This window comes from Electrona antarctica (genome assembly GCF_951216825.1).
Source record: "Electrona antarctica genome assembly, chromosome: 5".
Taxonomy (NCBI): domain Eukaryota; kingdom Metazoa; phylum Chordata; class Actinopteri; order Myctophiformes; family Myctophidae; genus Electrona; species Electrona antarctica.
This window is the reverse complement of record NC_136810.1, coordinates 35,135,028-35,149,266: the sequence shown is the minus strand read 5'-3', so window position 1 is coordinate 35,149,266 and position 14,239 is coordinate 35,135,028. Positions and strand designations below refer to the sequence as shown.

General features: G+C 42.6%; 1 protein-coding gene across 2 annotated transcripts in view; it reads left to right on the top strand.

Annotated features, from left to right (window-relative positions):
* Window positions 1-14,239, top strand: part of rasgrf1 (Ras protein specific guanine nucleotide releasing factor 1) — a gene marked incomplete at both ends in the record, with an annotated part of 37,568 nt that overhangs the window by 19,605 nt on the left and 3,724 nt on the right. Inside the window, 10 exons of one of the 2 annotated variants that reach the window (XM_079500597.1) lie at window positions 2,216-2,409; window positions 5,613-5,722; window positions 6,813-6,931; window positions 7,612-7,772; window positions 8,476-8,539; window positions 10,043-10,176; window positions 10,794-10,876; window positions 11,122-11,370; window positions 13,063-13,442; window positions 13,547-13,666. In XM_079500597.1, the coding sequence (XP_079356723.1) occupies window positions 2,216-2,409; window positions 5,613-5,722; window positions 6,813-6,931; window positions 7,612-7,772; window positions 8,476-8,539; window positions 10,043-10,176; window positions 10,794-10,876; window positions 11,122-11,370; window positions 13,063-13,442; window positions 13,547-13,666 (1,614 nt within the window). Of the gene's footprint in view, window positions 1-2,215; window positions 2,410-5,612; window positions 5,723-6,812; window positions 6,932-7,611; window positions 7,773-8,475; window positions 8,540-10,033; window positions 10,177-10,793; window positions 10,877-11,121; window positions 11,371-13,062; window positions 13,443-13,546; window positions 13,667-14,239 lie in introns of both variants that reach the window. The other variant, XM_079500596.1, reaches the window with a different exon arrangement.

Below are 14,239 nucleotides of genomic sequence, written 5' to 3'. Positions count from 1 at the left end.
GTTGGTGTCATACAGCATACTGTATGAGTTCTTCTTCTTGTTGGTGTCATACAGCATGCTGTATGAGTTCTTGTTGGTGTCATACAGCATACTGTATGAGTTCTTGTTGGTGTCATACAGCATGCTGTATGAGTTCTTGTTGGTGTCATACAGCATACTGTATGAGATGAGTTCTTGTTGGTGTCATACAGCATACTGTATGAGTTCTTGTTGGTGTCATACAGCATGCTGTATGAGTTCTTGTTGGTGTCATACAGCATGCTGTATGAGTTCTTGTTGGTGTCATACAGCATACTGTATGAGTTCTTCTCACTCCTGAATATGTAGTTTCTGTTTACTAAAGAGCTGGAGAGACAGCCCTGCCGCTGTAGTATATCACCTACTGCATCTTTTTAATCTATTGAAGTATTCTTCATGTATTGTACTTGCTGTAAATAACATTGTGTTTCATGGTTATTATGGTTTTGATTATTACTATTACTAGTAGTAATATAGTAGTATCAGCAGCAGTGGTGGAAAGTACATTTACTTAAGTATTTACTTTACTATTTGCTCTCCAATTTCCAATACTTTTACTTCTTTGCGATTCGACACATTGTGAGCTCGTAGATCTGCTATTCTCTTCTCTTTTTTTAACTCTTTATTTTTGAATTTTAGAATATGCAAGACAAGACATAAAAGACACACAAGGCAAACAATAAAACAAAAACATCAACAGAAAAAACTAAAAAACAATAAAACAGAAGAGATCAAGTCATACTGTAGGATGTACAGCAGGGGTGGGCAACTGGCGGCCCGGGGGCCACATGCGGCCCCCACCTTCACTTAATGTGGCCCTCAGGTTAATGTCAGAATACTGATATAATATTGGTTTCAGCTGTTACAATTCCACAACATGCAAACATGACCCACTTTAATTACTTCAGTCTAAATTAGTAGCTCAATGCTCAACACAAATTCTTGTGTATAACACAAGTATTATGTACATTTTTCAGGATTCCAATTCAAAAATAGCAAAAAATAATTCAAGATTTCAATTAGAATATAGCAAAAATAGCCGATCTAGATTAAGATATCTAATCTTATAGATCGGCTATTTTTGCTACGTAATATATGGCCCTAGGGAGTGAGTGTGGAAATATAGTGGCCCTCTCCATCGTCAAAGTTGCCCACCCCTGATGTACAGCAACAACCAACAATACTACATATTACAGAATTTTGGAATCCTTACATTCATTGACAACAGGAAAGACACAGCCAATATTCACTCCATATCCGCCCCCCAGCTAAATACTCTATCCATTTCTCCCATCTTCTTTCACCCAGCTCTTTTTGCAATCTTAAAGAATAGGTCATCTGTTCTAGGAGATGCAGTTGTTTCACAATGTTGATAAATAGGTCAGCAGTAGGACAATTCGTTTGTAACCAGTTTCTTGTAATAGGTTTTTTGCTTGCTACAAGTAAAATCTTAAGTACAGTAAGTAGGAGTCATCCTGATTTAGCCCATCTGGGAGTTGTCCTAGGTACAAAGATGTGAATGTAATCTATTCCAAAACCCATAATGTTTGAGATAAGTGTTCCTTCCAAAATGGTTGAATTACAGGACAAGACCAAAAGACATGTGCATGATCAACCACTGTATCTCCACATTCTCTCCAACAGTCCATATGGTTGCCAGTCTGTTTGGACTTCTGTTTTGGAGTAATAAAGACGCAAATCTGGTTTTTCCAACAAAAGTCTAGGAATTAGTGGTCGTTGATTGCGTTTTGTATTCATGTATTCATCCATACTTCATCACTTCATATCAATGCCCATCTCTTTTTCCCATCGCTCTTTCACATATATTGTAGAGTCCTTTTTCAACTACATAAGTCCATTATAGCTTACTTACAAGACCCCTATTACTTCCTGAGTTATAAGCAATAAGCATTAGTAAATATAGTGTAGATCTGCTATTTTCAAAAGATTTTTTATACATTTGAAAACTTGAAACACATTATTGCATATAGGCTACTTTTACTTTTGGTACTTTAAGTACATTTTGATGACTATACTTACTCAAGTACATTTTGAATTCCAAACGTTTACTTGCAATGGGGTATACAGTACATTGCAGTCTTGATATTTTTACTTAAGTAGAACAGTTGAGTACTTTTTCCACTACTGATCAGCAGTAATAGTAGTATATTTCATCATGGGCTCTTTCCCTTCACAGCGGACCTGTTTGACATTCTGCTGCCCATGCTGAACATCTACCAGGAGTTTGTGCGGAACCACCAGTACAGTCTGCAGATCCTGGCCCACTGCAAGCAGAACCGGGACTTTGACAAGCTGTTGAAGCAGTACGAGGCCAAGCCTGACTGTGAGGAAAGGACCCTGGAGACCTTCCTAACCTACCCCATGTTCCAGGTTAGTGCTATCCATCTCTGCTGCCGTTAGTTGGACCCCAAACATTTGGCTCAAAATTCACTGATCCTGAGACATTCTTTTGTGCGGCCAGCGAAGGCGTAAACTTTATTTTCTTAAATGGCAATTCCAATGGATTCAGTATATTTATTACGATACGTATAGCTTGCAGAGTTAGTTCAGTCAGATATACTCCAGTGGCTTCATGCTGTGCTCAAGGGTGCATACATATACTCAAGGGGTTAATATGCTGCATTACTATGTGGGTGTATTCAGTGTTTACAAGATCACATGTAATTCTCTGATGTGGCAGTCAGCTGAACAATTGGGCAGGGTTTTTAAGCTCACCTAGGACCAATTCCAATCGCCTCCCTCAAGCCCTGAGCCCTGAACCCTCATTGACTTTAGTGACGTCAGCTGTAAGTGCTTGAGGGTGAGAGGCTCCAAATTGTTGTGAAAGTAATGGGACAGAAATTTGACGATGAGTCTGCCATTCATGTCACTTGAAAACGGTCCTTATTCACAGTCAGTGCTTTAAACATATACTGGTAGGTAACACCAAAAAGGTGTAGGCTGAAGCCGAGGCTTTATTATGCCTACCCTATTTGAAGAGTAACTTTCTTAGTTACAAAACAAAACCACATAGAACTTAGTTCAACAAAAATAAAATCAATATAGGCATCAGCAGATTTTAGCATGAGATAACCAAGAATACAGAAATATGCAATCATACATACACCCATGATGGCATGATCTGCATATTTTCGGTATAAGTAGGCCTTTAGGCTATTACGTCTATTTTAGTATTTAAGCTGATCTTTTTATTATTCGTTTTATAAATACACTTTCCTGTGTGATAGGCGTTGTAATATTATTGTCTCCACCAGGCCGAAGGCATGGGGAGAGAGTATGTTTTGCACTCCGTCCGTCTGTCCGTCCGTGTGTGTGTGTGTGTGTGTGTGTGTCCGTCCGTCCTTCTGTGAACAGCTAATCTCCGGCACCGTTAACCCGGTCGATGTCAAATTTTGCAACTCAGCCTCATGGTGGCGCTATAATTCGCTGAAAAGTGTTTTTACCTCTAACTGCACGGATCTGTGGATAACTTTGTATGCCAACTCCCTAGAAGCCAATGAAAAACCTTTGCCTGGAATTTTTCACATCTGCTCTTTATAGCGCCACCAGGAGGCCGACATATGTAAAACACATTTTCTAATATTACTCCTTCAGATTTCATCCAAATTTCACCCAAATCGGTACACATGCTCTCCATAGTCATGTGATCAAGACGCGTTTGTTTGATTTCTCATAATCCACCTTCATTGCCTACGATTGGCTTTCAGGAGTACCCGTTTTGTACAAATTGCCACAACTACTCAACGCAGCGTCCGATTGCGGTGAAACTGTGCATGCATATTCCCACTAGACTGAGGAAGAAATGCCACTTGACAGTTTTCAAATCAGCCTCATGGTGGCGCTACAACAGGCCAAGCCGTGTCACACACACACACACACACACACACACACACACACACACACACACACACACACACACACACACACACACACACACACACACACAATTATATTACTCCTAAACATTTTGCCAAACATCACACACACAGTCCTATCCTCCAGGTGGAGACCTGTGCCCATAATAAGGGCACTTTCTCTAGTTCATTATAAATTGCATTTTCATATTCTTTTACGTCCGTCCGTCCGTCCGTCCGTCTGTGAACAGCTAATCGCCGGCACCGTTAACCCGGTCGATGCCAAATTTTCCTCTGCCCCAAGGAGGCCGACTTTTGAAAAACATTTTTTGATATAACTCAGATTATAACTCAGATTCTGCCCAAAAATCCCGCAAATCGTTACACACTATCTCTATAGTCATGTGTTCAAGATGGATCTGTCCAATATTTCATATTCCATCCTAATTGGCTAACATTGGCTTTCAAAGTTTGCAGGATTGGCCCTTTTGAAACAAAAAGCCTCAAATCATGAACGCAGCGTGCCATTTACGTGAAATCTTTCACAGACTTTCCTACTAGGCTGAGGAATATATCTCACCCTTTTCACATTGTCTGTTATAGCGCCACCAACAGGTGGATTTTTGCAAAATAATTTTTTAGAACAAAATGCCTCAAATCATCCAATTGCCATCAATGGTGTAAGAACAAATGGCACCCTTTTCACATTGGCCTATTATAGTGCCACCAGGAGGCCACAACCTGACCTGGCCTGGTGGAGACCTGTGCCCCTGTGTTCATATATATATATATATATATATATATATATATATATATCGGTAGAGTGTAATTCCACTATATATATATATATATATATATATATATATTGTGGCAAATCTGCAAAAGAAATGCTTAACACTACCACTAGTGGTAAAAATACTTACCACTAAATAAAATGCTTTTTATTGTTTAAATATTTATAAAACCCACAGGCAGACTTTCAACCTGGTATCCCTATTTTGGCCATTTAAAAATGGCGACAATAACAGATCTACAAGCTCAGAACCCGTCACATCACTGTGCGTTGTGACCTGGTAGATCAGATTTTGTGCGACACAATACCAAGAAGTATAAAATAGGGCATTCATGTACGGAGAAAAAACAACATAAAAAGATGACATTTTGGAAATACTAGGTTTCTGCCCGGCAGCGACAATATCCACAAAAAGCAGTTGTTTGTATTTTGGCAATGCATGCAGTTTCACTGCAGTCTGTGCTCTGCTGGGGTCTACTCTCTACTCTGCTGTGTTGATGATACATTTTTGCTGATGACTGTACATAGCACTCCCCATGGTCAGTGTGTGTGTGTGTGTGTGTGTGTGTGTGTGTGTGTGTGTGTGTGTGTGTGTGTGTGTGTGTGTGTGTGTGTGTGTGTGTGTTTGTGTGTTTGTGCAGTATCCCATGTACAATATAGTACAGTATGCCATGCAAGTCTTCATGAATGCATTATACATGTATTTCTATATGTGTGTGCATGTGCATGTGCATGTGCATGTGCATGTGCATGTGCATGTGCATGTGCATGTGCATGTGCATGTGCATGTGCATGTGCATGTGCATGTGCGTGCGTGCGTGCGTGCGTGCGTGCGTGCGTGCGTGCGTGCGTGCGTGCGTGCGTGCGTGCTTGCGAGCGTGCGTGCGTGCGTGACTCCTGTGCTGCTATCTCTTCTGTCTCTCCAGATCCCCCGTTACATTCTCACTCTCCACGAGCTGCTGGCCCACACGCCCCACGAACACGTAGAGAGGACCAGTCTGGACTATGCCAAGGGCAAGCTGGAGGAGCTCTCCAGGTACAGCCGGTCCAACACTGTGAAAAACCAAAAAGCACTTCATAGTGGAAAACAAGCAAGCTGTCCTTAAGCCCGAGTAGTTGGTTGTGTGCACCGAAAATCAACAAGTTCAGAACGCATTGCTCTGCGATGCGTTTTGAACTTGTAGATTGGTTATTTTCGGCAACACATTCTATATGCGCTGTAATGAAATCAAGACCAAATACTTCCTTCCTGCACACTATTTGTGTCTCTCATGCATTTGCAATGATCATTCTAGAGTTCTCAACGGGCCTGAAAATGAAGGCCCGCCGCCCGGCTCTCACTGGGCCGTACTGGGCCAGCTCGAGGCTCAGTCCGGCCCGACAATTAACATACTTTTAGGCCCTGAAAACCCGAAAAGGTGATCTTATGGGCTTAATTCGTCCTCAAAGCCACATATCCAACACATTTTGAACTGAGCTCTTTGTACCTTCCATTCCAGAGATAATGGCCGATTGGGTTTTGGCCATTGTCGCCCGTTTTTCTTTAATAACACAGGCTAGGAAGGCCACACGGCGGCAAACTAGATAGGCCTACCTGAGTAAAGTTCAATTTAAGCTGCATAACGCATCTACTTCCATTTCCGTCTGCCTTACCGTTAGGCCGCTAGGGGCAGTTGATTTTTTTTAATTTTTTATTATTATTATTATTTATTTTTTAACAGAACCGATGCTCTGCCCGGCCCGACTAATTTGCATGAAATGTAGGCCCAGCCCGAAGGCGGGTAGGGTTCTGGTGGGATTTAGAACTCTATATAGGGCAGTATTATGCGTGTCTTAAGTACCAGGTCTTATTACTTAACTTAAGACCTGGAGGCGTGATCAATGCCATTTGGCTATTCTGAGTGGCCAAACAGCATTGACCACGCCTCCAGGTCTTAAGTTAAGTCAAAAGACCTGGTACTTAAGACACGCATAATACTGCCCGATGATCCCATAGTGGTCAAACAAGAGTAATCAAATTACCTCCTCAACATAGAAAGGAATATACAATCCACACTCTCTGTAGTAGTCTTAGGAGTCTTTTTTAATAATGTTTTAGGATCCTAACCCTAACCCCCTCCCCGTAGAATCATGCACGACGAGGTCAGCGAGACGGAGAACATCAGGAAGAACCTGGCTATAGAGCGCATGATCGTCGAAGGCTGCGAAATTCTCCTCGACACCAGCCAGACGTTCGTAAGACAAGGTAATCGCACCTGTGGTTTCACTTTGTTGTTTCTGGCAAATGGAGCCACAGATCCCAAATCACGACAGCGACAGATTTCCCGACCCTTAAATGTACCGTATGAGCGCATGATCCGTGTGTTCTTGTGGTAAAATGCTTTAGATTTGAAAAGTCTGTCCACCCCCGAGGACGACAGCAGTACTTAGCAGTGGGCTATATATTTAATTTCTGAGTGGAATTACGCTCTACCGAGGTCTAGGTTGATGAGTCGGGGAATGTAAATGTCACCCATCCCCAACAGGCATTGACGGACAAGAAAAGCCAAAGAAAAATGGGTGGTTCTTTTATCCTTTGTAGTTCATCATAATCTTTCCATGTGAATGTTAATTAATTAATACATTAAGGAAGGCTTATAGTCACAACAGAAGTTATGTATCTCTTTCTCCTGCTTGGTAATTTATCTCCCCCTCTCCCTCTCTATTTTATACTATATGCATTACATTCTGTTCCCTCTCCCTCTACTCTCTATCTCTCTCTCTCTCACACACACACACACACACACACACACACACACACACACACACACACACACACACACACACACACACACACACACACACACACACACACACACACACACACACACACACACACACACACACACACACGTGCATGCACATTCCATTCCATTCCACACACAGGATCTCTCATCCAGGTGCCAATGAGTGAGAAGGGCAAGGTCACCCGTGGGCGACTAGGCTCTCTGTCTCTTAAGAAAGAAGGAGAAAGGCAGTGCTTCCTCTTCTCCAAGCATTTAATCATCTGCACCCGGGGCTCTGGGGGAAAGCTCCATCTCACCAAGGTGGGCCTGAGCTCTTGAGCTTGCACTTGAGCTGCTGTGAAGCTTTTCAAACCCCTAATGCTGGAGCCTCAGTGATTGTTAAAGTGAAAGCGAATGGATTATCTGCCAGGTGATAAACGCAACAGGGTTGGAGATCGAGGTCACGGTTCTGTGTATCCAGTAGCTGCACTTGCTGGCACTTGATGCACAAATAGGCACACGCTGCACACTTGTACATTTAAAGTACATTTCTTGATTCAAAATTTAAAAATTAAATAATAATAAAATTTGACGGTGGCATGGACCACTGTTTTGAAGCGCTGCCCATTAACTGCCACACACAAGTGTACTCCAGACCAGTGGTTCTCAAAGTGGGGTCCAGGGACACCAAGGTTCGTTGAGGGAGTTCAACAGGGCCCAGAGCAAAATGAAGAACAGTTGGCTCTTTGAAACGACCCAATCTCACACGTTTTTTACAGTAGATCTGCTATTTAAAAAAATAATAATAATAAGTCTCGACAAATCTTGATGAAGTTTCTCTTATTCGCATCCCTGGCACTCAATCGGGTGTTCACAGCCATATATGCATATCATTTGGGTTACCTTTATATGAAAATGTTTGAGAACCACTGCTCCAGACCGTTAAATACACTGCACTTTTGTACAGGAGGCTGGATAAACTCAGTGGTGAGAGTACTAAATGTATACCATGTGTTCTTGTCAGAATGGAGTGGTTTCCCTTATAGACTGCACTCTTCTGGAGGACCCTGAGGGAACAGATGATGAGTGTGAGTTCCTCAGTGTTTTATTTATAATGTACAGTAGCAACATGCAATGTGGTGTATAATGTATGATGATATTTCTGTGCTGTTATTTATTGATATTATATCCCATGCTGCAGTGTTTCCCAAACACTGGGTCCGTGCACATTTGTGTATAGGACGGTTGTGGACGATTCTTTATGGGGCTTTAGGAGAAAATATCCCCTTATTTACCCTTGTTTCCTACAAAGAATTACAATTTGTTATTTCAAAAGATTTACAATTTTTTTCTATTGCTATTTTCACTATTTAAGTTTAAGTTGTTAATTCATAATGTTTTCTAAGTCTGGGTCCGGGAGACACCAAATTTGGGACCACTTCCTTACTGAGGGTGTTCCAAAATGTGTTACATACAAAAGTGATTGAAAGGATAAAATAAATATATAGTTGGATAGCAGTTACAGTAACTAAAACAATTTCATATTAATGAATCCGCTTTTTATATGCAGTGATTTACCAGCAATATAGCATACCAGATGGATTTTTTAATACATTTGTACTAACAAATGTTACTGATATTATATAAGTATCTTGATATGAAACTAGATATCCTCTGGGATGTTGGTTATTGTAATATTGGGATAAATAAAAGTGTTGTCTTTTCCTAGTTTTAATCACTTAAGCCAGCGGTTCCCAAACCTTACCTCCCGACATATAGCTGACGCACCCCCCCACATGGAAGTATAAATTGCATAAGCTATATTTCCTATATATATATATACACATATATGCACATATATGAACCTGAATATGGCATAATTAAATATATGCAGCATACAGGCTATATTATATAATATGTTAAAATATTTAAAATAAAACCATAGCACCACCATTAGCCTTTTAATGTCGCAAAGCCCCTAGAAGGTGCTCGCGCACCACAAGGGGTGCATGCACCACAGTTTGGGAACCACTGACTTACCGTAAGCCATTGTTTATACTTGATCAGAAATAGTAAAAATAGCTGACCTACAGGCTCACGAGTCACATTCACAACACATCTCTAGGACACGTTGTGAGCTTGTAGATCTGCAATTTTTTTGCTATTTTCATAAAAAGACATTTTATATTGTCACAAGAGACATTTTGTAAAAAAAGAAGAAAATAAATGTCCTTTGTATTTGTAGAAATTACAACTGAACCATACAGTTGGAGGCCATCGATATTGTCCTTTTCTTTTTGCTGAGGTTTGCGTGATCTGCGCAAAAGGACAGTTAACCCATTTTGGGCGGGAACCCCTTTTGGTGTTTTAAACTATGTTATAATTTAGCTATTGAAAAATAGCAGATCTACAAGCTCATAGCGCGCCACCGAGTGGCGCGCTATGAGCTTGTAGATCTGCTATTTCAGAAAACTGGAGGATTTAGAAGGATTTTTAAAAATGTTGAGGTCAGGCCTAAATGGGTCAAATGATAAGGGACAATATTGGTGGCACCCAACTGTATGTGTGTGTTTGCCTCTTAGCTAAATCAGACAAGATGGGCCAAGACATGGAGCACCTGGATTTCAAGATAGTGGTGGAGCCCAAAGACATCCCGTCATTCACAGTGATCCTGGTGCCCTCCTCCAGGCAGGAGAAGTCAGCATGGACCAGTGACATCAGCCAGGCATGTCAGCATGCATCACCATCACCCGCACTCTGATACCGCGGCTAAGTTCAGCCACATGAAGCATATAGGATCCCTATGCTTGGGGGAACATTCGGTTAAAATAACTGATCTACAAGTTGATCTACAACTTATAGATCAGCTATTTTCCTGCAGAGATATTATTTTGTGTTGAGTGAAACAGTAGGGGGAGTATAGAGCCATGGTCAAGTATAGGGTTTAAATGAACACTTAACCACTTTTCAACATAATTATCTTAATTTAATTGGTCCCTAAAATCTATTCAGTCTGTGTCTCATAGGAGGGCTGTGGGCAGTTCAGAATCCCGTCCACCAGTGACATCATCGTTAGGCAGATTAAAAATATATATACATTTAGATTTTTATTATCATGAGAACGATGGCTTCCATTATCACACCAAAATTGTGGCATTTTATCATGAACATTAGTGAGGAGTCCAATTATATTGAAAAGTGGTGAAGTGGTCCTTTAAGTGTTTAGGATTTCTGTATTGTATTATATTGTATTGTATTGTATTGCTGTATTGAATACAGCACTCCAACAACACCCCCTGGCCTAAAGTATACTTTCTCTGTGTCTCTGTATCGTTCTTATAGTGTGTGGATAACATCCGCTGCAATGGACTGATGATGAACGCCTTCGAAGATAACTCTAAAGTCACAGTGCCACAGATGATCAAGTAAGCCTCATTTTTTAATATGAATGTATTTCTCCCTCTTTTCGTTCTTTAGCAACATGAACATGAACATGAGCATCCTGATTCTAGTTATGTCATCATAATAGGCGAACAAAAATAGGTGACTATTTGGCTAAAATAAATCTCCAAGCTCACAACGCTATCTCAACATGACGCATTGTGTCGCTATTTGACGTACAACAAGAGATGTATGTGGATTTAACGTGCCGATCTTGTCATACGCACAGATCGGACGCGAGTCTGTACTGTGACGACGTGGACATCCGCTTCAGTAAGATGATGAACTCCTGCAAGGTGCTGCAGATTCGCTATGCCAGTGTGGAACGCCTCCTGGAGAGGCTGACTGACCTGCGCTTCCTGTCCATCGACTTCCTCAACACTTTCCTCCACTCGTACCGCGTCTTCACCAGTGCCGATGTCGTGTTGGACAAACTTATCACCATCTACAAGAAGCCCATCAGCGCCATCCCCGCACGGTGAGCACCATTATCTCACATGGAGTTGGACGTGTCACGTATGCTACATAAATATCTGCTTTGACTGTTGGTACATGGCTGTACTCAGGCAAGTGACAATTATGTAGGATTAAGGAATTACGTTTTTCTGTTTTTTGCTTTTTCAAATTCAGCCGGTCATAAGTAAGTAGGTCGGGAGTGGCTTATTGTTGGTATCAGCCGGTAACACGTGGGAGTCTGTCCCCATTACAATGGGCTAGACCCCTGGGAGATGGATTGCTGAGGTGGAGCGCCACACCTACTACCATCAGCTCCCAGTACTTACCGCACGACTTGCCACACCCAAGCCATGCTACTCATACGCTGAGTTGGCGGTGCCCAGGATCGAACCTTTGACCATGTGGTCCAAAGGCGAGAGCTCTACCGACACATTATTGGATAGTATTAGTGAAGAGAGACAGGAAACGGGAAGGGAGACACAGGGTATGACATGCAGCAAATGCCCTTTGACATCGTAATGTCCCTGTGAATTGGTCCATTTCAGTTTGAGGGCTACAGTATGTACGGTTATGCTTATATTTTGTGTGCTTGTTGCATGTGTGACATACAGTAGATGGACGTTGGGGCCGACAATCTGTGAATGAATATACCTTTCAATCTGAGAAGCCCTTTAATTTATTATTAAATACTTTGACTGGAGTTATGTTTGGCACTGCTCTGCGGCGACATGGGCATAAGGGCTACGCTTGCATGTGGGCCCTTTGTCTAAGACAAATGTCTTCCTCGGGAGACAATTAATGAAGAACCTTGAACCTTGAACCTTGTTTGCAGGCTTGGTTACTTTAACCCAACTACCAAAGGGTGATAAGAACAGGAGAGGGGTTCATTAAATCAGTGTGTGTACTATAGTGGCTGCATGTGTGTTACATGGTGTGTGTGTGTGTGTGTGTGTGTGTGTGTGTGTGTGTGTGTGTGTGTGTGCGTGTGTGCGTGCGTGCGTGCGTGCGTGCGTGCGTGCGTGCGTGCGTGCGTGCGTGCGTGCGTGCGTGCGTGCGTGCGTGCGTGCGTGCGTGCGCATGCATGTGTATGTGCGTTTGGTAGGATAAGACAGTCTCAGCAGGGCTGTGTTGGTCTGTGTTGTTCCGTGGCAACAGCAGGAGGACCACACCCCTGTTAACCACTCACCCCCTCTCCCCCCACCTTGTCAGCAAGCAGAGGGTCTATAGAGTGAAAAATGGATGGTGCGTTGTGTCGTGGGGCTGACCAGAGCCCCTCCACAGAGAGAGAGAGCCCCCACCCCCAGACATAGATCAGGGAGATCTCCACATGCCCACACCCGGCAGCATCTTATCCCACTGTGAACCGCCTCCACTTGGCTGCCTGTGTCAGCAGTGGCCGCGCACACTATCACTCACTGTGCTATTTATGGGAACCCGTGAGGTCGCCAGGAGGGTGGCAGCGAGTGGGAGAGGTTTTTCTGCAACACTGCAGCCTGTGCGCTGTTTAAAAAAAAGACAAGATGCGGCTGTGGCACTCCTTGTTGTTGCCGTGTCTGGCTTGTGTTCATTATTTAGGGAGCGTTGTATATTTGGCTAAGCTCTTTTTGCTAAGGAGTGTGTTAAAAACATACAGTAATGTATGCGCAAAGTACACAGATGCAATAGCTACAAGAATTCTCATTTATATGTCCTAAATTCCAAATGTGTTGTGCAGGTCCCTGGAGCTATTTTTTGCCAGCAGTCAGAACAACAAACTTCTATATGGAGAGGCTCCCAAGTCTCCTAGGGCCAGCCGAAAGTTCTCCTCCCCTCCTCCCCTGGCCATCGTCAAGACGTCATCCCCCAACCGCCGGCGCAAGCTCTCGCTCAACATTCCCATCATCACAGGGGGCAAGGCTCTTGACTTAGCCGCCGTAAGCTGCTCCTCAAACGGCTATGCAAGCACGTACTCCTCCATGTCCCCATTCACCAAGACCGCCCTGGACATCAACAAACTCTATGTGTCCAGCACCATTGCCAGCAAGATCCCAGATGAAGCAGAGGACAAGTCAGACAGACCAGTGGAGCCCTCTGTGTCCACGACAAACAAACAGGGTACAGTATATGTCCTGTCAAGCAAGGTATATATGTGTCTTTAACTATCTGGAATGCTTATTTATTGTGTGTTTACTAAGATGCCCCCGCCCGCCCTCCCCCAGATCTCTCTGTACGGGAAGAGAGTGACATTGATCAAAACCAGAGCGATGATGCAGACCCAGAAACCTCTCCCATCAAGTCACCAACCACCCCCAAAAACGTCAAGTGCAAAAACTCCTCAGGTACTGCAGTAGGCCACACTGTGTTCCATACAGCCCGGTAGCATCATTATGGCTCAGTGGTGTGGTGGAGCCCACACTGGCACACCACCTGTATTTCATTTCCTGGCCAATGTCATAATATTTATCAATGAACAATTGACATTTGACTGACGGAAAATATTCTTTATTAAGAAAATAAATGTATCCGTTTTTAAAATACGTTTTTAAATATACATATTATAACATAATACATATTTTAGCATGCTAAGCGATGCTTAGACACATTCCTCTGTCATGAAAGACAAAGTCTTGTATCTGCCATAAGGCATACTGTATGAAATGTAAATTTGGTGGGTGATTATGTGGGGAAAGCCAGTGCCTGGCATGAGTAGGTGTTATAGGGAAACTTGTGTCATAGCAACTACATCAGCAGCGTGATTTCCCTTCCGCCCCCAACACTGAGCTTGTTTTCAGTGTGGCTAAGGTTCTGTAAAATGTAATAGTATTGGAAAGATAAAGAGGACATGGAATTGTATGTATTAGCTGCAACAATTAACAGTCATATCTCATATAAGGTCTACTGTTCGTCTCAAT